The 22,953-nt window shown below is 36.7% G+C and overlaps 2 protein-coding genes across 6 annotated transcripts in view; one reads left to right on the top strand and one right to left on the bottom strand.

The window, feature by feature from the left end:
- Tasor (transcription activation suppressor) overlaps window positions 1-22,953 on the top strand; it is a 78,512-nt gene that overhangs the window by 32,447 nt on the left and 23,112 nt on the right. For 3 of the 5 annotated variants that reach the window (XM_052733802.1, XM_052733800.1, XM_052733803.1), the window contains exons 12-23: window positions 672-744; window positions 849-920; window positions 1,871-2,572; window positions 5,345-5,712; window positions 7,582-7,726; window positions 8,920-8,979; window positions 13,617-14,536; window positions 17,558-17,680; window positions 18,516-18,675; window positions 19,348-19,456; window positions 22,440-22,618; window positions 22,761-22,925. In XM_052733802.1, the coding sequence (XP_052589762.1) occupies window positions 672-744; window positions 849-920; window positions 1,871-2,572; window positions 5,345-5,712; window positions 7,582-7,726; window positions 8,920-8,979; window positions 13,617-14,536; window positions 17,558-17,680; window positions 18,516-18,675; window positions 19,348-19,456; window positions 22,440-22,618; window positions 22,761-22,925 (3,076 nt within the window). The remainder of the gene's footprint in view (window positions 1-671; window positions 745-848; window positions 921-1,870; window positions 2,573-5,344; window positions 5,713-7,581; window positions 7,727-8,919; window positions 8,980-13,616; window positions 14,537-17,557; window positions 17,681-18,515; window positions 18,676-19,347; window positions 19,457-22,439; window positions 22,619-22,760; window positions 22,926-22,953) is intronic. The other 2 variants (XM_052733801.1, XM_052733804.1) reach the window with 1 other exon arrangement.
- The window catches only part of Ccdc66 (coiled-coil domain containing 66), a 42,175-nt gene continuing 33,443 nt past the window's right edge, over window positions 14,222-22,953 (bottom strand). The window contains exon 19 of the mRNA XM_052733806.1: window positions 14,222-14,335. The gene's annotated coding sequence lies outside the window, so the exon portion shown is untranslated. The remainder of the gene's footprint in view (window positions 14,336-22,953) is intronic.

Raw genomic sequence — 22,953 nt, 5'->3', positions numbered from 1 at the left:
GCCATCTTTCCTGCTTTTTAAATCTTTGGGGGGAATTTTTCTGTCTTTTGTAATTACTGCTATTTTGTGTGTTACTTTCTCTTCATAGTTGAGAGACTTCAGGTTATCTCTGGCAGGTAAAATTATGTAATATGAATGATACTCAATATAACTGTAAGATTAGATTCTAGCAACATTTCATTGAACACTATCTTGAATTTTCATAGGCAGTTATTTCAAAGTATGTTTTATTATATACAATGTCCAGCATGCTTTTAATGTCTTTTGCACTGATAAATATTAGAAATCTGTGTATTTTAGCATCAAGTTATTTTTCACAGCTAACTATAATTATTTCAAGAACATTCTCAGTATATTATGAACATAAATTTTCACTTGATTGAGATCTTCTTCATGGTTAGTTTGGTGGTTTTTTTTTTTTTTTTGAGACAAGGTTTCTCTGTAGTTTTGGTACCTGTCCTGGATCTCGCTCTGTAGATCAGGCTGGCCTGGAACTCACAGAGATCTGCCTCCCAAGTGCTGGGATTAAAGGCATGCGCTACCACTGCCTGGCTGCATTATTTTCTTTAAAAAAATTATACTTCTTTATACTTAGTATCAAGTGTTGTGTTTACTTTCAAGTAGTAGTAATAATATGGTGAATATACCTCTTCTGCCTCTCCAAACTGCAGGTTCTTGTAAAACCTTTAGGAGACCGAGGATACCTTTTTCTTCTTTCTCCTTACCAGATGATTTCTCCTTATGGTAGGTAGTCTGGCTTTAATTTTTACAATTAAAAAAAAAAAAAAAAAAAACCAGTTAAAATTGCTTGCTAATGAATTTGGCTTTTTTTTTCTTCTTTTCTTTAGAACATCAGACTGTCAAGTCTCGAATCCTACATGCTTTGTTTCTGTTTCAAGAACCTAGATGCCTAATTATCAGTAAGTTTTGTTTTTTTTTAATGTTGAAGTATAATTGCTGGTAGATATTACTGAAATCTTTTCAGTACACTTACATTCTATTTTGTCTAAATCTGTTCTGTGGAATTAGCAGTATAAAACATGACTTTGATGTGCTCCCCTCCGTATTTTTGTGTATGCCATTACTCCTGCCTTTGAAGTGTTTCTCTTAACTATGAAACTTTAGGGGCTTTTTCGTTTGTTTTCTTTTTCTCTTTTTTCAGTGCTTTCATTAATGAAGTTTTATTATAATTGTTTTAGTACTACAGCTTAGAGTTTTGTGTGACATATTTTTCTCTAATTCATTTTTGCATTCAAGTTTTAGTGATTTTAAAGTATCATATGCCATATTAAACATTAGGCCATTTGTAGTTAATGAGAATTTGGAATATTTATGTTAGAGAAGATTTTGTTGTTGGCCTTTTTAACAACAAACTTGAATATTAAGGAATTCCCACTAATAGGCTTTTGGATTAAGCCTGGATTTTTCAGTTGTGACTTCTCAGTACATAGATATGTGCTTATGGGAAAATGAGTTTATATAAAGTTAATGTTGTTACTTTATGAGAAAAATGGAGTGACATTGTCATTTGCAGGAGTGATACTGCTTAGAATCTCAAATCTTACTTTCTCCCCATTCTTTACAATTTGCTTGCAACCATTTGTGTTGACTTGGGGGCAAAAGGAAGTGAAGATCGTTAGTGAGGTTTTTTTTCCCATTAAAAGTCTGTTTTCCCTTTCATTTGTTTGGGTTACTGGCCCATTTTAAGCAGAAGCATGCTGCTTGTCAGTTTGCTGTACTACTTGTGTATCAGAAGCAGATGCTCACTGGCTCAACATTAATGTTCAAATGTTACACTTTAGTAGTATGATGATTTATATTTGATTGATTTCCCTATTGCTACTATGGTTTACTTTTTGTTTATTTGCAGCACAGAAAGGTGTAACGAATCCAGCACCACAGGAGAAACATGAGAGCATATCAGATATATTAAAAATAACTCAGTTTTTACAGTTTGCTTTAATTCAGTGTCGAAAAGAATTCAAAGATATAAACACTATAAATTTTCATTCTGTTGTTGAGAAGTACGTAAGTGAATTTTTTAAGCGAGGTTTTGGTTCAGGTAAGCGGGAATTTTTCATGTTTTCATACGATTCACGATTAGATGATAAAAAATTCCTATACTCGGCACCAAGAAATAAATCTCATATTGACGACTGCTTACATACCTACATTTTTCAGCCAGAAATGTATCAGTTACCTATTTTTAAATTAAAAGAGTTATTTGAAGAAAATCGAAAACGTCAACAATTTAGTCCACTTTCAGATTATGAAGGTCAAGAAGAAGAAATTAATGGTTCAAAAATGAAATTTGGAAAACGAAATGGCTCAAGGGGTGAAACTGCTGAACCTGTACAGCAGAAGTCATCTCATTCTTTAGATTATGATAAGGATAGAGTCAAAGAATTGATTAATTTAATTCAATGTACAAAAAAAAATGTGGGTGGGGACCCAGATACAGAAGATCCTAGAAGCAAAAGTGTCTTGAAGAGGAAGCTTGAGGATCTACCTGAAAATATGAGAAAGTTCGCCAAAACCAGCAATTCATCTGATAATTATCATCTATATGAAGGTAAAATAACACACTACTTTTATGATAATAACCAAAATACATAACCTTGGTTCTGTTCTTTCCCATGTTATAGTAATTCCCAAATTACTAAGCTTAAGAGCCAGATACAAACTGTCCTAGGTACTTGGTTGGGTTTGGGTTCTATGTTTTTTTCTTTTTGAGGCAGGGTGTCACAAGGACTCTGACTGGCCTGGAATTCTCACCAGTCTTCCTTCCTCAGCTTCCCAGGGAGTACAGTTACAAGTGTGAGCATGCCTGCCTGGCTTGTTCAGGATTGGTTGACGTTGGAAGTTTTACAGTTTATTGATCCTACCCTTAGAAATTGTACACTCACAGCAAATAAGTCATTGCAGTGGCTTCACACTTTGACGGTTATCCACTCCCTACCTTACTTTTGCCAGTGCTAACACGTTCCTTTTGCTGTTGGCTTGTGGTCCTTTTCTTTCTCAACACGCTGTGTTCTTTAGCTGTGTGTTATAGCTCAGTTTTTCTTTGTACAATCTGAGAAGACATAAACCATCCTAAATTCAGTTACCTTGCCACCACCAAAATGGGTTCTAATCCCAAATACAAGGATCAGGTTTGGTGTTGTACATTTCTTTTTTTCTGAATTTGTCTCACTATTGACTTTCCAGGGTGACCGACTGAATAATCATTTGTTTCCTTTGAAGTATTTGGTTGGTCATGAATGCCCTGGTTCAGATAGTTACTATGTCATTTGTGATGACCACAGATCCCTCAAGCAGTTAATAAGGAGTGAAAGAGTTTACTCCTGTTTTTGAATACATGTATTAGAATACAACCACGATGCTGGGCATTGGTGGCGGACATCTTTAATCCCAGCACTTAGGAAACAGAGCCAGGTGGATCTCTGTGAGTTCCAGGCCAGACTAGCCTACAGAGTGAGATTCAGGACGGGCACCAAAACTACACAGAGAAACCCTGTCTCGAACCCCCCCCCCCTCCACACACACACAAAAGAATACAACTATGGCCATTCATTTATGTGTATATAGCTGCTTTCACACTGAGATGGCAGAATTGCAGTAAAGACTGTATGGCCCATGATGTTTAAAATATTTACTGTTTGATCCTATATAAAAATACTTACCCTGCTGTGTCATATTTCTTAATTGTTCAGTTTAGGCTAATATAAAGTATACGCAATACATTTAAGCTTAGCTTGAACTTAGCGCTTACACTATATTTTGTTTTCACAATGAGAGATGTTTGTTGGATTGTTTTAGGCTGTTGCTTAATGAATGGACCCTTCTGAGCTTTAAAATGAAATTTCTTAGATTTATACAATTCCTGTTGTGTTCCTTTGTTGTACCCTTTTCAGTTGATAGAAATGGGAGACTGTTACAATAGTGTGTTTAAGTACTGTAAGTAAATTAAATACTCAGTGTTTTAACCTTTTTATACTGGCTAGTTCAGAAACATGAAATGTGAGGTTTTGGGCTTTTGTTTTGTGCTCAGAAGCCTTGTCTTCTTTTCAGATGTGATTGTCTTTGACTAGGTTGGACAGATAAACGTCTTTGCTATAATATATACTTTTATGCTCTGAATGAACCATAAGCCTTGTTCATGGTAGATAAGCACCTACCCACCGAACTGCATCCCCAACTCTCTTTACTTTTTGAAATAAGGTTTCACTAAGTTGCCCAGATTGGCTTTTAGCTCATTCTTCAGACCAGGCTAACCTTTTGCTGTCCACTTGTCTTGGCTTCCCAAGTATCTGGGAAGGATTGTGCCACCAGAACTGGAATCTTTACTTTTTTTTTTAAGATATTATTGTTATTTATTGTCCAACAGTTCTCTAAAGCTGTCAGCTGGATGGTCATTCTTTTTTGGTTTTTCGAGACAGGATTTCTCTGTGTAGCTTTGGAGACTTTTCCTGGAACTCACTCTAGGGTCCAGGCTGGCCTCAAACTCACAGAGATCTGCTTGCCTCTGCCTCCCGAGTGCTGGGATTAAAGGCGTGCGCCGCCGCCGCAGCCACCACCCGGCTTTTTTTTTTTTTTTTTAATTTATTTTATAGTTTAGTTTAATTTTACATATCAGCCATGGATTCCCCTGTCCTCCCTCCTCCAGCCCCCCTCCCCCCCAGCCCACCCCCCATCCCCATTTCCTCCAGGGCAAGGACTCCCCTGGGGGAAATCTTTACTTTTATTCTTGAATTATCTATTGTGGTAGTCATTACACATAGCTCTTTAAGTTTAAATTAGTTGAAATGAAATAAAACTACATTTCACCAGCCAAACAACTGTATTAGAGCATACTGATAGGAATATTTTAGTCATTGCAGAAAGTTCTATTCGACGGTGCTGTTGTCTGTTACAACTTTTAGGCTTTTTCTTCACTTGACTTAGGTATCTCTTTACTTTCAGTGTGTATGTCTTATCTCTTTTGTGTCCTTCCTGGTTTTTAAATTTCCTCAGTTCATTTCAGTATCCTCTCTATATTGTTTTATTAACTTAAGATCAGTTTCATCTTCAGTATTTGGCTTTTCAAGGCTTTGTTTTCAGACTAACCAGGGCATTGCCATGTTTCTTGCTCTTTCATGTGCTCTTAAAATTTTCAGAAACAGTTATAGTAGAGGACACATATTTGTAAAACCTAAGTTAAAATATTTTAGTTCCTACCCATAAATACCTTACAGATGACTTCTAAGTTTTATTTTTAAAATATGTTAAGTTTTTTCATTCTGTCATATAAATAAGTATACTGGCTTTTAAAATACAAGAGATGGTTTTTCTTACTTTTCCTCAGAGTCTCCCCAATCCATTGGCTTACTTGGACATGATCCTAACTTGAGACTGCAACAAGAAGAGGCATGTAACACTGGAGACGTCCACAAGCTTTATAATTGGTTATCAGAAGCACTAGCAAATGCACGACACTCAGATGCATTCCTGACAGATACAGTCAACAAGGCCTTAGGATTGAGTAGCAGTAGTACCTGTGAAGAGCTAAGACAAAAGTGTGAATATGAGTTGAATCCTGCTTTAGATAAGAAAGACTGTGAGCAGCATACTTGTACAAAAATTGAAAACGTCCATTTTAAGGGTGCTCAGAGCCCACTGCTAGAAGTTGATGCAACATCTGTACAGTACCCTACTCTTCTTTCTACCAGTGAGGTAGGCATTGACCATAAGCTACATTTGAAAGATGTAAATGTGGCTTTCTGGTTATCTGTATTTGCTTTTGTGTATGTCAAAGAGTGTAGGCATACTTCAGGAAGTAAAAGTGTTTGTCTTAGAGGGTGATTCTAAGCTTTTCTTGTTGAAAAAAGGTAAATATGGAAGTAATTGTTTCCTATATGCTTTTGTGCTTTATATATAATCTAAAGTTTATCTAGTATGATAAAACTAGGGCTAGTTTGTCAGATTGGCATAGCAGGAGTTAATTTCAAATTGTTTTATGATGAAATGAGTCCTCCAAACAGTGGCTGTTTTCTGCTGTAAGAGAATCAAAGTGAGGCAGACGAAGCAGTTGAATTTAGTAATATGGAGCTGCAAATTAAGCATTTTATATTGTGCAGATATAAATGAGTAGACTTTGGGATTATCTCTGAGGTGATTCTGAGCTTTGCTTATTAAGGAATCCAATTGTTTATGTATGGCTTGTGTTTAATAGACAGTGACTTTCTGCATTAGTCCTTACTTTCTTATGAGGAGCTGAATCATTGAGGAGAGTACCACAATGGCACCATATTCTTAAGGGCTGTTAGCTAATTTATTCTTCTTTGAATCAAAGTCATATGTGTATATCTCAGCCTTTCTTTATGTAGTTTTGGGATATTTATTTTAGGGAGAAGATGGTGGTAGGAGATTTATGTAGGTAGGCATTGAGATATTGACCTGTAGGTATTGTTAATGTTTCTTAATACATTTAAAAAGAGTGTGGACTGAATATGGCTTACTTTCTGTTTTTTTTTTTTTTTTATGATTTTTATGTACATTGCTCTTTTGCCTGCATGGTTGTGTGAGGGTGTTGGACCCCCTGGAACAGGAGTTAAAGACAGTTGTAAGCTGCCCTGTAGGTGCTGGGAGTTGAACCTGGGTCCTCAGGAAGAGCAGCTAGTGCTCTTAACCACTGAGCCATCTCTCCAGCCCTACTTCCTGGTTTTATTCCGTAAAATTCTGTTTCTATTCATTTAAGTATTACCTGTTGGTATTGTTAAATACAATAACAGAGTTGAATATATAGCCTTTAAAATTTAAAACAAAAGTTTACCAGTCAGTGCTTTAAATCAACACCAGTTTTGCATGTGTGGTATGTATTTTGCATTTTTTAAAGATTTACTTATTTTATTCATGTGATTGTTTTGCTCGCCTGTTTGTATTTGCACCACATAAATCTCTGGTGCCCTCTGAGAGCAGTGGAGGTGTCGGATCTCTTGAAAGAACTGGAGTTAAGATGGTTGTGAGCTGCTATATGGGGTGCTATGAATTGAACCTGGTCCTCTGCAAGAGCAGTTGGTGTTCTTTATTGCTGAGTGTTCATTTAATCTTTTTATTAAATTTTACTATTTTTATTTTGTGTACACGTGAAGGTCAGAGGATAACTTCTGAAAGTTATCCACTGTGTGGCCCCTGAAGAGTACCTCAGGTCATCAGAGTTGGTGGCAAGTGCCTTTCCCCACTGAGCCATTTTGCCAGTCCTCAGATAACCTTTAAGGACAATGTATATTGTTTATTTCATTTATTTATTGGGGAGGTGTATGTTTATTCATGACAAGGTTTCACTCTGAACCCATGGCTAGCCTCAAACTTTTGATCCTTACTGCCTCTGCCTCCTGAACCTGCTTATAGGCAAGCACTACCATTCCTGGCCTTGGCAAAATATATTTTAGATTTAAAGCTAGAGTATTATAATTTTACCATGTTGGTTTTATTTATTTGTAATGTTTAGACTGAAGATTATGCATTTGCTGTGAGGAAGTAGTATAGTCTTGACATTAAATTTAAAAGGAAAGCTATTAAATGTACGTCCTGTATTTTTAGGATCCACATTTAATTAATGTCAATAATTTTGAAGAGTGCAGTCTCTGTCCCACTGTTTCCATTGAGCATGGATTCCGTACGCAGCATTCTAAGTCAAATGATGAAGAAGAGACAGAGATACATTGGAAATTGATTCCAATTACAGGTAAGAACTAGTATATTCGGTCATAGGTTTGTTTCCTTTTACTTAGGGACCAGTTGCCTGGAGAATTTCATCTTTCTAGATTCCTGTCTTCGTTCACAAGGTACCTATCTTACTTGGCTCTGCCATGAGTCTTTATTTTTAGAAATATATTATTTATCACTATTACCATTCTTGATTGACATCAGCAAGTATCTTCAAAAGGGCCTATTAATATAGGGATTTAGAACATAGTTACTCTTCTTGTGGAGTTTTTGCATGCATGTTATCAGTTGAAAACTGTTGATAGAAACTGAACTTGGGGAAGTAGGTGTTAGAGTGAAATGATGCTCTTTGGGTAGCCACTACTTTTCACATCACTAATCTAAACTTCACTACAACAAACTGTCTGTCATCTAGCAGTTGATCATGTTGAGGTTCATCTGTGTGAAGGAAATTTGATTTCCTAATGGTTCATTCTGGAGCACAGCGTGAAACTACCAAATGCAAATAAATACCTCATGGAAACTTACTGAACCACTGGAGTTTGACAGTTGTTGAAAGATTGTCATTTGTAATATTCTTACTTGTCCATGCACACACTGCGTGCTCTTAATATTCAAGTTCTTATTCATCTTTGTTAGCTAAATATGTTTGGAATTGTTTTCTGGGCACATCTTTTTCATTCCTATACCTTTATTTAGCCTTTGGAAGGAAATTGAAGAATGACTTGCTGAAAAGTAGACTGGCTTGTGACTTATAATCTATGAGACCTATAGGGAGTCTGAGAAGAATTTCTAAAACTTGAGTTTCCATGGGCTTCTGCACTTTTCTATACTTCGTACCTTACTGGAGGAGGCAAGAGACCCTAGATCTGATGATAGAGGAGAACTGATACTCTTTTATGAGATGGAGACATAGTGAAACTTTGAAATGGAATAGAAAAATAGTTTGTAGGTGGTGGTTATTCTAACCTTTCTTCATTTGAAAACCTTCATAATTGCTGTTGAGTCATTTAAAGAAGTAATATAGGTATTTCTCTTTCCATCACCTGAATGGAAAGGGAAACAACTTTCCATTTCCAAATGACCTTTCAAGAATGTTTAGGCAAAAGAAGGAATATTCCTTTGTTAGCATTTGTGGTTGTCTGAAAGGTGCCTAATAGGAGTCACTGGTATCTGAAGAGAATCTACAAATCTAATGGATGCTTTCCTCAGGAGGGAATGCAAGAAGCCCAGAAGACCAGCATGGGAAACATGGTGAGAAACAAACACCAGGTGAGAAGGCTCACTTTGCTTTTCTTCCCAATGTGCCCTTCTTCAGAATGGCCATACTTGCATTCTGTTCTGGTTCTTCATCGGTAGGGCATGGATTTACTTTGTGCTCCAAATAGAGAAGTTTAGACCTCTTTTTTGTTTTTTTTAAGCTATCATTTTAACATTTAATTGTATCAGATATTCTTGTTACAAAAGTAATCTGTATTCTTGTCTATCTGATCAGGTGATTTAGGAATATGAAAATGTTTTCTTAATACATTTCTTCAGATATTCTTTAAGAACCAATCTTTATTTTACAATGCAACAAGATAACCATAACCATTTTTTTCTTTTCATACTCTGTTCATAATCTTCAAATTTTTTTGCCAACCTTTTTAAGTATAAAGCTTACTTCTCAGATAGTTTAAGAGATTGAAAACTATTTCCAGAAACAAAAATCCTACTAATTAGTTAATTGCAGTGGATGCACCGAAGATAGTCTCCTTTGTCTGACTGAGCTCAGTCACATTCAGCTTCTCTGCATGTCATTGTTGGCATTATTTTCTTGTCTCAGTTTGCTAGTGATCTTTTTAATGTTTCCATTTGTTTTAATACTTTACTCTTTAAGAAATCTTGTGGGTCTTTTTGTTATTTTAATTTAGTAGGAAAGTTAGGTGACTTTCTTAGTATTCATGGAGAAGTCTGAAGGTTTCTTAATTTAGAAGGAAAGCTAAATGGCTTTTTTAGTAAATCTTTCTTAGTAAATTAACCCTTCTCATAATTTTCTTCAGGAAGATCTTTATCTCCTAGATGATTTATTTTTAAAAATACATGATGTAAGAAAGTACACAAGTTTTAGTGTACAGCTCAGTAATGTTCACATAAGTATAATCTATGTGACTACTACCCAAGTCAAGCTGTAGAACAATCCCAGTACCCTGGCTTCTCTTCTGCATTTTCCTGGGCCATGATCTCTGCGTTCTCAGTAGGTAGCACTAATCTCACTTTCTTTACAGTATTTTCAGTTTTGTTTCCATACATTGAATCTACTCATGCCTGTTTGTTTGGCTCTTTCATTTCAGCTTTGATGTCAAGGAATTCATCTGTGTTGTGTATTGTCAGTAATTCTTTCTAGAAACAACAATTATCTTGTTTGAACTTCATATTGTTCTGTAGACATACACCTTTCTCTTCCTTCAGATACTGTGTTCACATTTTATGATTGAATGTTAGATCTAAATGACATTATTGTCTGAGAAATAATGCATTTTCTTCACATATTAAAAGTCAAATGAAGCTGGGCGGTGGTGGCGCAAGCCTTTAATCCCAGCACTCAGAAGTCAGAGCCAGGCGGATCTTTGTGAGTTCAAGGCCAGCCTGGTCTACAGAGCGAGATCCAGGAAAGGCGCAAAGCTACACAGAGAAACTCTGTCTTGAAAACAAAAACAAAAAAATAAATAAATAAATAAATACAAATTATAGATATATAGATATGACATCTCTGTTAAATCCTTTATCGGTGAAGACTTTTTTCTTTCGAGACAGGGTTTCTCTGTGTAGCTTTGCGCCTTTCCTGGAACTCACTCTGTAGCCCAGGCTGGCCTCGAACTCAGAGATCCACCTGCCTCTGCCTCCCGAGTGCTGGGATTAAAGGCATGCGCCACCACTACCTGGCTGAAGATTGTTTTTTAAAAAGTGTTGATCTTAAAATCATATGGAGTAATTTGTGCAAAATAAAATTATGTTTATTCACAATTCAAAGAGGTTTATTTGGCTTATAATTGTCATGTGTGGGTATGTATAGGGATGAGGAGTACATTTGAGTGTTTAGGTGTAACTAAGTATATATGGAGGCCAGAGGAGAACTTTTGTTTCTTCCTCTATTGCTGTTTGCCTTACTACTTTGAGGGTTGGTCTTTACTGAAACAGAAGCTTGCTCTTTCAGTTAGGCTGTTTTGCCATCAAGCTCCTGAGGTCCACCTCTTTCAATCCCACAGTGTTACAGGCATGTGCATCCATGCCTGGCTTTTTACGTATGTTCTGGAGATTTGAACTCTAGTCCTAATGTTTTCATAGCAAGTGCTTTTACCCACTGACCGTCTGTCAAGAATTTTGTTTTGTTTTGAAACAGAAGGTTTTCATGTGTAGCCCAAGCTGTCCTGGAACTTGCTCTGCCTCAGAGATTTGCCTGCCTCTGCCCACCAAGGACTAGGATTAATTTAAAGATGTGTGCCCCCATCCTGGCTTGTCCCTAGAAGTTTTAATATGGAAAACTCTACATGAGATTTAAGTTACATTTAAATTTTTTAAAAAGCTGTTGAAAATCCATGTCCTGATGGTTTTTTTTTCCCCAGTGGTGTGGTAGCTCAAACATAGCTCTTATTTCAAACATCTGTTAAAGACAGACACCTATATTGTCATAAAATAAAGTGTTGAAGACTACCTATATTTTTAAAACTTACTATTTTAATCAAAATAATTGCTCTCAATTTATCTAGTACTCAGGAGGCTGAGGCAGGAAGATTTATGAGTTTAAAGCCACCCTGACCCTGTCTTACAAAAACAAAAGAGAATGGGGGTTAAAAAACAGAAAAAAGTATTAAGTATGTTTACTTTGCTCTCAATAGGTTAGACATTGTTACCAATTTCTTTTTTTCTTTTTTCTTTTTTTTGAGACAAGGTTTCTCTGTGTAGTTTTGGTGCCTCTCCTGGATCTCGTTCTGTAGACCAGACTGGCCTCGAACTCACAGAGATCCGCCTGGCTCTACCTCCTGAGTGCTGGGATTAAAGGCGTGCGCCACCACCACCCGGCTACCGATCTCTTATATGTCCTTTTATATACTTTATATTATTTTAAATTACACTTTTTTTATTATTTATTTATTTATTTATTATGTATACAGCATATATGACTGCAGGCCAGAAGAGGGCACCAGATCTCATTACAGATGGTTGTGAGCCACCATGCGGTTGTTGGGAATTGAACTCAGGACCTCTGGAAGAGCAGTCAGTGCTCTTAACCTCTGAGCCATCTCTCCAGCCCCGTAAATTACACTTTTAATGTTGTAAATTTAAGGGTAGAATATTCAGTATTCCTGAGTCTTATAGAACTTGAACTTTATAGTATATATTTTACACAGTTTTAATTGTTGAGAAATTAGGTGTTTTGCTTTTCTTTCTTGTTTTGACCTTTGTCCCTGTTCTTACTGTATAAGTGTCTTTACGGAAATTGAATGTAGTGATCATGACATGGAAAAACTGAGTGTGGGGAAAATAAAAATGGGATTTTGTGTAGAAAGAGTGTGCAGCTACATCTGAGTACAAACTTGGATTGTAAATTTACTCTAGTACTATAGGTTTGAAAATTTATAAATGGATTTTGTGATTTAGAGTCACCATTGTCTATACTAGTGCTGTGTTAGGGAACGGTGTTGGCTTCAGACCAAAAATTTCTAATTTTTCAAATTTTAAAATGGTGTGATAACTTTTTGGGCAAAAATTTTGACTTTATTTCTCTAAAATATATTACTATAAATTAAAGATAGATATATTTTCCTCTTATATTTAAGAATAGGGTGCTTGCTTTGAAAAGTAGTTTTAAAAACTTAGTCATGTTTGAATTTAAGATTTGTGGGGAAAACAACAGTGTGATCTTACAGATTGAGCCAGTTCTTACAAGTCAAAGGTTGTAGTCCTATTAGCACTGGATTACACAAGGACCTTGTCATCCAAAATGCGTAGTTTTAGATTACAGGAATAAAGAAATAAAGAAAAAATTTCTTATTTCTTTTTGGAATTGTTTACAAATAAATTAAAATAATAGGAGAGCATTATCAAAGGTACTACTCAATGCAGCTATGAAATATTTTAATTCTTTTTTGAGCCTTTCTTTCCTGACAGAATGAGTCTGTTAAGTTGTAGGCAATCCATTAACCAACCTATATGTGAAAGCCAGCCTAAAAATAGATACAATTGACTTAAGGTTTTTTTTTTTAAAGATTTATTTAATGTACTTCGAGGTTTTGCCTGCATGTATGTCTGTCTGTATGACGGTGTTGGATCCCCTGGGTCTGGAGTTACAGGCAGTTGGGAACTACTGTGTGGTGCTGGGCATTGAACCCTGGACCTTTGGAAGAGCAGCCAGTGCTCTTACCCACTTGAGCCATTTCTCCAGGCCCTAATTTTTTAAGATCTTAAATGCTACAGTATTTCTCTTGGGCCTTCCAGTTGCCTTATTTTCATTCTTAAACTAAAGTGTCATTCCTTGGCCATGGAATCCAGTATTATTATAATAGTCTGTTAACATCAGATGTATAGAGTGGTAGGAAAGCAAAAACAGGAAAGTGACTTAACATGTTTATGCCAAAGAGACACCTTTTTTTTTTTTTTTAATCTTTTTCCAAAGAGGCCCTTTTGAACACTTGGAAAGAAAGCATGGAAACTGTTCAATGTTGCTACTCTGTCTACTGAAATCCAAAGCCTAGCCTATAAGTAGAACAGATAGGGTTCACACAGTTTTTTTTGAGGTTTTTAATTTACTTTGCAATGCATATTTTCAAATATATACCTAAACTGATGTGTTTTAAAATGAGTTTTTGTTAGTTTTTTAATGTTACCCATTTGGATTGCTCTTATAATAATAAATTCTTCTTGTATAGGAATGAAATCACCAGGAGAACAACTGGTGTGTCTGCCACCAGCGGAAGCCTTTCCTAATGACCCTCGGGTAATAAATAGAGAAAGAAGTTCCGATTACCAGTTTCCATCCTCTCCGTTTACAGACACTGTAAAGGGCACCACTGAGGAGGACCTGTTGACAGGTCAAGTAGTGACAGTGGAAGAGCAGTGTGTGCCAGCAGCAGAGCCTCCTACAGTGAGCGAAACCACAGAGAACACAGTGTTAGGAGAGTTCCATCTCTTTTCTAGAAAAATAGAAGAGATTCTGAAGCAAAAGAATGTTTCATATGTTAGTACAATTTCCACACCTATTTTTTCAGCACAAGAGAAGATGAATCGCCTTTCTGAGTTCATATATTCTAAGACTTCAAAAGCTGGTGTACAGGAATTTGTAGATGGTTTGCACGAAAAACTAAATACTATTATTATTAAAGCATCAGCTAAGGGTGGGAATTTGCCACCAGTAAGTCCTAGCCATTCCCATACAACAGCATTGACTCCTCTGGGAAGGCATGTTGTATCCATTTCCTCAAGTGACTTCAGCAGTAAAGACCTTTTTGAGCCACTGTGTCCTGAACCTTTAAAAGATAACAGTTCTAATGAGCAGTATTCCTCTTCGCTTCAAGTAGAAATGAACCAGCCACACCACTGCAAGGAGTTCATGTTGACTTCTGATCACACTGTACCTGGTGATACTGCCCTGGAACCAGTAGAAAAAGAAATAGCAAAATCACCCAGCGATATAAACATTTCTGCACAACCAGCTCTTTCAAATTTTATAAGCCAATTAGAACCCGAAGTATTTAATAGTTTGGTTAAAATAATGAAAGATGTACAGAAAAATACTGTGAAATTTTACATTCATGAAGAAGAGGAAAGTGTGCTTTGCAAAGAAATAAAGGTAACTATTGAGAAGGTAATCATAGCACTATATAAACTCAGTGGTCTGAAATCTATAAAATAAAATGAATTTTAAAGGTAGCCATAATATAGTTTCTGAATTTAGTAATTCATAATTGAATAAAATAGGAGTGCATTGAACTAAACATAGAATCTATGATCTCAACATTGTACATGTCAGAATCTTTTTTAGTATAACTAAGGGCCTGGAGCTGCAGCTCAATTAACATGAATCAAACCCAGAGTTTGACACCCGCCCCCACCCCCTGCTGTGATGGGGCAGGAAAAAGCCTCTGGTCATACTGCAGATTTACTTGATTCTGAGATTAGCTTAAAAAAAAAAAAAAAAAAAAAACAATGGGGCTGGAGAGATGGCTCAGAGGTTAAGAGCACTGTCTACTCTTCCAGAGGTCCTGAGTTCAATTCCCAGAACCCACATGGTGGCTCACAACCATCTGTAATGAGATCTGCTGCCCTCTTCTGGCCTGCAGGGATACATGCTGTATACATAATAAATAAATAAATCTTTAAAAAAAAAAAAAAAAAACAAAACAAAAAAAAAAACAAGTTAGGTGTTTTTATTTTATTATTATTTTTGGAGGGTACTAAAGTACACATACGGAGGTTCTAGGACAACTTGTGAGTCAGTTCTCGTTACTACATGAGCCCTGGGGATAGCAAGTACCTTTACCTGCTGAGCCATCTTGCTGGCCTTTGATTTAGTGATTTTAAATAAGGCTTTCTTACTTGGTTTTTAATGAATGAGAAGGAAAACTGCAGAGAGTTAATGTAGGTTCTAGTGTTCATCTCATATGGGATTTTATCAATCAGATGGAAACAGCTGTCCAGAAAGGGCATGATACATTCATGTGTCTGTTCTTGATGCCCTGACCACTGTCACAGCTTTTAATGATTAAAAAACTTAGTGGTCCTGAAAGACTCCCAAAGCTGTAGAATACCATTTCAGGTATTTGATCTGGGGGTTTTGAAGTAACTGCTTGTTTCCACTTGTGGAATTTATTTATTGTAACTGGAGTTTCTATATGTCTTGTTAGAGGAAGCAGAGGGACTATAAATGACTTAAAACATTAAATAGTTCAGAAACTCAGTAATGATAACAAATGCATAATCCTTTTATCTTCATAAGGTATCTCATGTTAGCTTGTTTGATGTGGTATCCCAAGTAATGAAGAACATTGAAATGGAAAAGGATGCCTAGCACTGTTGTGCTTGTGTTTTCTTAGGAGGGTGAAAGGAGACTTGGCTGCATCTTTGTCCTCTGCAGTTAACTTTGCCAACTCTCGAAACACATTTCTAACACAGAACTCTCGACATAGCTGCAAGTTGGTATAGTACTAGGCAAGAGAGTTAAGTTGAACACAGTGTAATTTTCCCTTTTAAAAAATGGATTGGTAAATACCCGTGTGACATCTGTATTGAAGAGATAGGAAATAGAATTCTGTATGAGTGGTGCTTTGATTTATAGCATAAATTATTATTATTTATATAGAGTAAGACATTCTCTCTTTCAAGTCTTGTAGAAAATAAGGTTGGAACATTATTTTTTGTTATTTTTAAGCAGAGTTTCACCATGTAGTTCTGGCTATCCTGGAACTCATGTGTAGACCAAGGAAGGTGGCCTCAAACTCAGAGAGAGATCCACCAGACCCTGCTTTATGAATGCTGTTTCTGGCAGGGCACTTTAATTCTTTTTATCAGTGGAAATTTTCTTGCTAAAGCTTAGGGTAAAGGGCCATTAATAATTTAAAGTTCTAAATATTTCTGAAATCAGACCATTTTGTTACTATATCAGTTATGCAGTAGTATCCAGAATAATATGAATTTTGAAGTTTGAATTAAGAAATGTAAAAAGGGGGCTGGTGAGATGTGGTTAAGAGCACTGGCTCTTCTTTCAGAGGTCCTGAGTTCAATTCCCAGCAACCACATAGTGGCTCACAGCCATTTATAATGGGATCTGATTCCCTCTTCTGGTGTGTATGAAGACAGGTCACTCATATACATAAAATAAATATTTTAAAAAAATGTAAAAAGAGCACAAGTCGGCCTGGCAGTGGTGGCGCATGCCTTTAATCCCAGCACTCAGGAGGCAGAGCCAGGCGGATCTCTGAGTTCGAGGCCAGCCTGGGCTACAGAGCAAGTTCCAGGACAGGCACCAAAACCTACACAAAGAAACTCTGTCTCAAAAAACAAAATAACAAAAAAAAAAAAAAAAAAAAAAAGTCACCAATGGTCCTGTCAGATAACTTACCTTTTCATATTAGTAAACTACAAGGTACTTTGAGATCTTTCTAAAAGGCAAAATCATTGTGGAAAATACTATCTTGACAAGTGGTAGTCCTTGTCAAGAAGGGTTTTGATTATGCTATCTGACCAGTTCTACTAATGTAGAGAAAATGAATCCCCTGTCTTTGGAATGAAGAGTGTCACCTCAGGATCATGCAGTTCGCTTCAGGGTTTGGCCAGCAAGCAAGCAAAGTGCCAGGGAGCTCATCAAGGATTAACTATGTGTCCTGTGAAAAGGTAGTGCTGTATTTGAAGATGGAAACTTGACAGAAAGGGCCAAATTAGTATGTAAATATCATTGCTCCTACTAAAGATGTCACGTGAATTATTTTTGAGTTGTTTTGGATTGAGTAATCTTCAGTGGTCATACACCTGCTCTGAAGGGAAGTATTTCTGGTAATACTGTCACAGATCACTAAGAGCCAGCCTAAGGAAAGGAAAGGGGAGACAAGGGAGTTGCTAGGACCAGGTCCTGGGGCTACACTACTGAAAGTAAGTGGGCCAAGAGTCTGACTGACCCATTGGCCGAACAGCAATTTAGCTTTCGTATGCTTTCTTCAAACTGTAAGAGTGGATAGGATGAGCTCCCCAATCTTCTAAAGTTAAAGTTCATAGAGTCTTAGGTAAAGCTTATCAGCTTACGTTTCATTTTTCATGTTGGAAATTGATGTTTGCTAAAAAGTTTGTTAATATTGATTTAGTTGTTTTTCTTTGACAGGAGTATCTTACCAAATTAGGCAATACAGAATGTCACCCAGATCAGTTTTTGGAAAGAAGATCAACCTTAGATAAACTATTGATTATTATTCAAAATGAAGACATTGCAGATTTCATTCACAAGGTAGACTATTAAGTCCAGTTCACTAATTTGTTTTCTAAAACTACCCCATTGTTAAAACTTATTCTGAGAACAAAGCTTTTGTTTTAAAATGAAGATTTTAAAACAAAACTTTTAAAATAAAACTTAAGTACTTGTCCAAGAGCCAGCTTGTGAGAATTGTATATGTGAAGGAGTTGGATGTTATGAATTTTCCCTGTTACTCAGATTAGTTAAGATTAATAGATGTGCTGGATTCTTGAATGTAGAGGGGAGGGGCGTTCTGCTAACTCTTCGTACTGTTATCTGTATATGAATGTCTAGATAAAACTTTTTGCCGTGAATCCCCATTTACCTTGGATTTAGCAGTATGTTGTCTGGTCTGAGGACAAATCAGCCTTTCATTACTGTCCTAGCACCATAGGCTCTCCTCCCACCCCATTTTTTTTTTTTTTTTTAAAGGCAGTATCCTGTGTAGCCTAGATTGGCTCAAACTATGTAGCCCAGGCTGGCCTCCTAATCCTCCTCCCTCCTTATCTCAGGTAGGATGACAGATTGATATCACCACACCTGGCTCCTAGTTTTGAGTTCTAGCTGTTTATAGGTTTAGAGATACATTTGCATTTTACCCATTTTGTGTTTCAGCCTAATGTAAACTCCTTTTCCCTTAGTGTTCTGTTCATACATATTGGTTTATATTGGGAAGTAATACTTAAAATATTAATTTTGTGACTTTCCAGAGGCAATGATGAGCAATAGTGTATTTTTTTAAAACTTTATTCTTAGGTTATTCTATACTTAAATATATTTATTTGTTCATTTATCCATCCTATTTCTGGTTTTGTTTGTTATTTAACAGGTACCTGGCTTGGTGACTTTAAAGACGCTCCCATGTGTTAGTTTTGCTGGTGTTGATAGCCTGGATGATGTTAAAAATCATACATACAATGAGTTATTTGTGTCTGGTGGCTTTATTGTGTCTGATGAATCAATTCTAAATCCAGAGGTTGTCACAATTGGTAAGAATGAGTGTGTTATTTTTAGCATGTTATTGCTGGGTTTTGGTTGCCCTAGGTTTTCAGGGAAAATTTAAACTAAGGGATTAAAAAATGTATTATTGCCGGGTGGTGGCAATGCACGCCTTTAGTACCCTCACTTGGGAGGCAGAGGCAGGAAGATCTCTGTGAGTTCGAGGGCAGCCTGGGCTACAGAGTGAGTTCCAGGAAAGGTGCAAAGCTACACACAGAGAAACCCTGTCTCGAAAATAAACAAATAAATAAAGTATTATCTATTGTGTCATTTGCAGCTAACTGGCTTATTTCTCTCTTTTCCTGAGCTTTTGCCACCTCAGTTTTCTTCTCTATTCTTTATAGGTTTAGAGATAAATTAGCATTTTACCCATTTTGTGTTTCATCCTAATGTAAACACACACACACACACACACACACACCCCCTGCTATGGCACGTGGACTACTTCAGTGGTGGTATCATTATTGGGCATTTGTTTTGTTTGTGTTTTAAGAGTTTTAAGGCTATAAGGAGTTCCTTTTTCCCTCAGAGTAAGATGATAAATATATGGTACATTGAAAATAGATCTATATAAATATGAATAAGCACTTCTTACAAAATGTAGGCATGGCATGGACTGTTTAATACTGACTTTAAAATCTGAATTTCATTGTCTCTAACAGAGAGCCTGAAAAATTTTTTGACATTCCTTGAAGAACTTAGTACTCCAGAAGGGAAATGGCAATGGAAAATCCACTGTAAATTCCAGAAGAAACTGAAGGAACTGGGCAGGTAAGACACAGAAAATTTTGAATAATTGTTGTTTTAATATTGTTCTCAAAAAACCTTTTTCCTTTTTGTGGTTTGTAGATTATGAAGTTTTCATGTATGTCAACAGACAATAAATGTGTGTAGATATTGAATTATTCCATTCTCTTTAAAGAAGTGGTATTCTTGTTGACATAGACGATTTGGTAAAATTCTCATAGTATATAAAGGTAGAATTGATTTAATCTGCTTGTGGATCTGCATAATCACAAAGATCAGAAATTTTCTACATATTTTTTTGTGATGCTAGATTTGAGGCACATGTTGGGCTACACATGTCAGCCTTTTAGAAATATATTAATTTACTCTGATAATATCATACAACATTTTACATACACACAATATATTTTGGTCATATCTACTCCTTAACCAGCTCTTCCCAGGCCTCTCCATTTTAACATATCCTCTCAAGTTTATGTCTTTTTTCCTTTATAACCTAGAGTCCAATTACTGTTGCCCACATACTGCTATTTTATTAGGCTGCCCACTGGAGCATAAGCATCTTTTTTTTTTTTTCGAGACAGGGTTTCTCTATGTAGCTTTGCGCCTTTCCTGGAACTCACTTGGTAGCCCAGGCTGGCCTTGAACTCACAGAGATCCACCTGACTCTGCCTCCCGAGTGCTGGGATTAAAGGCGTGCGCCACCACCGCCCGGCTGAGCATAAGCATCTTATCAGGGCCCACACTTAATAGAAGAAAAATGACACTCCTTACCAGACCCCTATCAACTGCCAGTAGTTCCTTAGCTAGGGGTGGGACCTCATAAAGTATCATCCATACACATGCTGGGATTTTGGCTGGCTTGATGTCGTTCAAGTCTTGGGTAGGCAACCCCAGCTATTGTGCATTCTTGAATGCAACAGCTCTGTTAAAAGTCCAGAAGGCAATTTTCAGCAGCACTCCATAACATGTGGCTCTTAGGATATTTCTGCTCCCTGTTTTACATAGTTCCCTAAGCTTTAAGGAAAAGGGTTGTGATGTAGATGACACATTTAAAGCCATTTAAAAACTGATCTGTGAGCCTGGTGGTGTTGGCAAATGCTTTTAATCCTGACATTCGGAAGGCAGAGCCATGTGGATCTCTGTGAGTTTGGGGCCAGCCTGTTCTACAGAGCAAGATCCAAGACAGGCACCAAAGCTACACAGAGAAACCCTGTCTTGACAAACCAAAAAAAAAAAAAAAAAAAAAAAACCAAACAAACAAAAAACTTATCTGTATTTGCAGTCTAAGTCAAACCCTGTCCCAAGTTAAATACTTAGGTAACTAATCAAATAGTCAAAGATTGATCTCATTCTGACAGGGTTCAGTTAGAACACTGATTTATAATACGGATGTTCGTGTGGTTTCTAGCATGTCTGGAAATTACTTTCTTGGAGTAATAGTTACTTAAAAAGCTCCATGAACAGTATGGTAAAGTTGAGATGCTGTGTCTTGTTTGTAGAGTGTCTTTATAATGTAATTAATTATACATTAGAGGGTTTTTATCAGCTAGAATTTCCTAAATGTAAGTCTATAGAATTTTGTGTGTGGAGCCATGTGCATGTTGGAGTACACTCACCTGTGCATTCAGAGGCCAGAGCAGGATGTCATTTGTCTTTCTCTCCACCTTAATAGATGTATGACAGGGTCTCTCCCTGAACCAAAAGCTCACCATATCAATTACACTTTGCCGGGGAGCTCTCATGAACTGCCAATCTTTGTTCCTCATGCTGGGATTGTAGATATATACAGCTGTGTGGGTTCTGGGGATGTGAATCGGGTCCTCATGTCTGCAAGCCTTTTTTTTTCCCCCCAGTCCCCAATTTTTATAAGTTAATTTTGCCCTCTTTGATTTAGGCTAGGCCTTTTGCTGTATGTAACTCCAGCTAGCCTGCTATTCACTTTGTAGACCAGGCTGGCCTTAAACTCATGGGCAGTCTGTTTGCCTCTGCCTCCAAAGTATTGGGATTATAAGCATACACCACCAAAACTAGTTCTAGATCACAGGTCTTTTGATTACTGTAACACCTATTGACATTCTCTGACAGTCTTCAGAAAATTCAGGGTTAAATAATTCCAATGTTTGGCTATGTACAGTAGTTAAATTTTTTTTTTTTTGTGTGTGTGGGGGTGCTGGAGAGATGGCTCAGAGGTTAAGAGCACTGACCGCTCTTCCAGAGCTCCTGAGTTCAATTCCCAGCACCCACATGGTGGCTCACAACCATCTGTAATGAGATCTGGTGCACTCTTCTGGCATGCAGTCACACATGCTGTATACATAATAAATAAAACTTTAAAAAAAAAATTTTTTTTTGAGACAGTCTCACTATATAATTCAGAATGGCTTCAAACTCAGTCTTCCTTCCTTAGCATCTTGAATGCTGTAATTTAAAAAGTTTGTAACACACACCTGGCTAATACTGAACTTTTTTTAGACTTACTCATTTTTCACAGCCCATGAAATAAACAAAAGGTAAGTCTTAAGTTCATATGTAGTGTATCCAAAGGTGTATCTCCAGTTTTTACCTTGAAGTATTATAAATAGCTTAAAAGCCACGTTAGGAAGAATTATACTCTATTTGTCTATGAGACAAGGTAGCATAGGCTATCCACCTCCTGAAATGCTGCAATTATAGACTTGCCACTGTGCCCAACTTTTTTGTTCTTTAATGTCTTTAACGTTTAAGATTAATCAAGCTAAGAATAATAAATAGAATGACTGGCTCAGGTTTTAGTCTAACTGCATTACAAGATCCCTCCCCCAAAAGAAAACATGCTTGTCAGATGCACAATTTTTTTTCCTTCCCCCCTAAACCAGCATTCTTATATCAAACAGTAAGCTCAGCAGCTTGTTGTGGTTATTAGTTTCCTCAGTTGAGAAGTACTTTTAATTAACTGAAGCAGAATTTTCCATAGTGAATTTTAAAATGCCAGTATCTAGGTACTGAACTCTGCTTAATCTTACAGATTGAATACTAAAGCTCTGAGTCTGCTGTCTCTTCTAAATGTATATCAGAAGAAACATCTGGTTGAGATTTTGTCGTATCACAATTGTGATTCACAAACTCGAAATGCTCCAGAAATGGACTGCCTTATCAGGCTTCAGGCTCAGAACATACAGCAGCGACACATAGTCTTTCTAACAGGTAGGAACATGCTCTTGCTGATATAAGAGTGAGTGAAATTTCAGGGGGCTGGAGTAGGTGTTAAATTATAATTCTGAATATATGATGGAAAGCATTTTGACAGAAGGTATCAGTTTATGTACATTTTCTTTTTTTAATTTAGAGAAGACTATCAAGATGGTTTCCAGTTATACAGATAATGGAATTGTAGTTGCAACTACTGAAGACTTTATGCAAAACTTTAAAAGTCTTGTGGGATATCATAACTCAGTCACAGAAGAAAGTCTTCCGCTGCTTGGTGCTATTGAGAATCTTGAGTCACAGTCAGGTAACTTTTTAGTGGTTTTTGTTTTCTT

Source organism: Peromyscus californicus, unplaced genomic scaffold, assembly GCF_007827085.1.
Source record: "Peromyscus californicus insignis strain IS unplaced genomic scaffold, ASM782708v3 Scaffold_12__1_contigs__length_115047231, whole genome shotgun sequence".
In the NCBI taxonomy this organism is placed as follows: Eukaryota; Metazoa; Chordata; class Mammalia; order Rodentia; family Cricetidae; genus Peromyscus; species Peromyscus californicus.
Note: the sequence above shows the minus strand (reverse complement) of the source record. Positions and strands in the feature narration are given on the sequence as shown.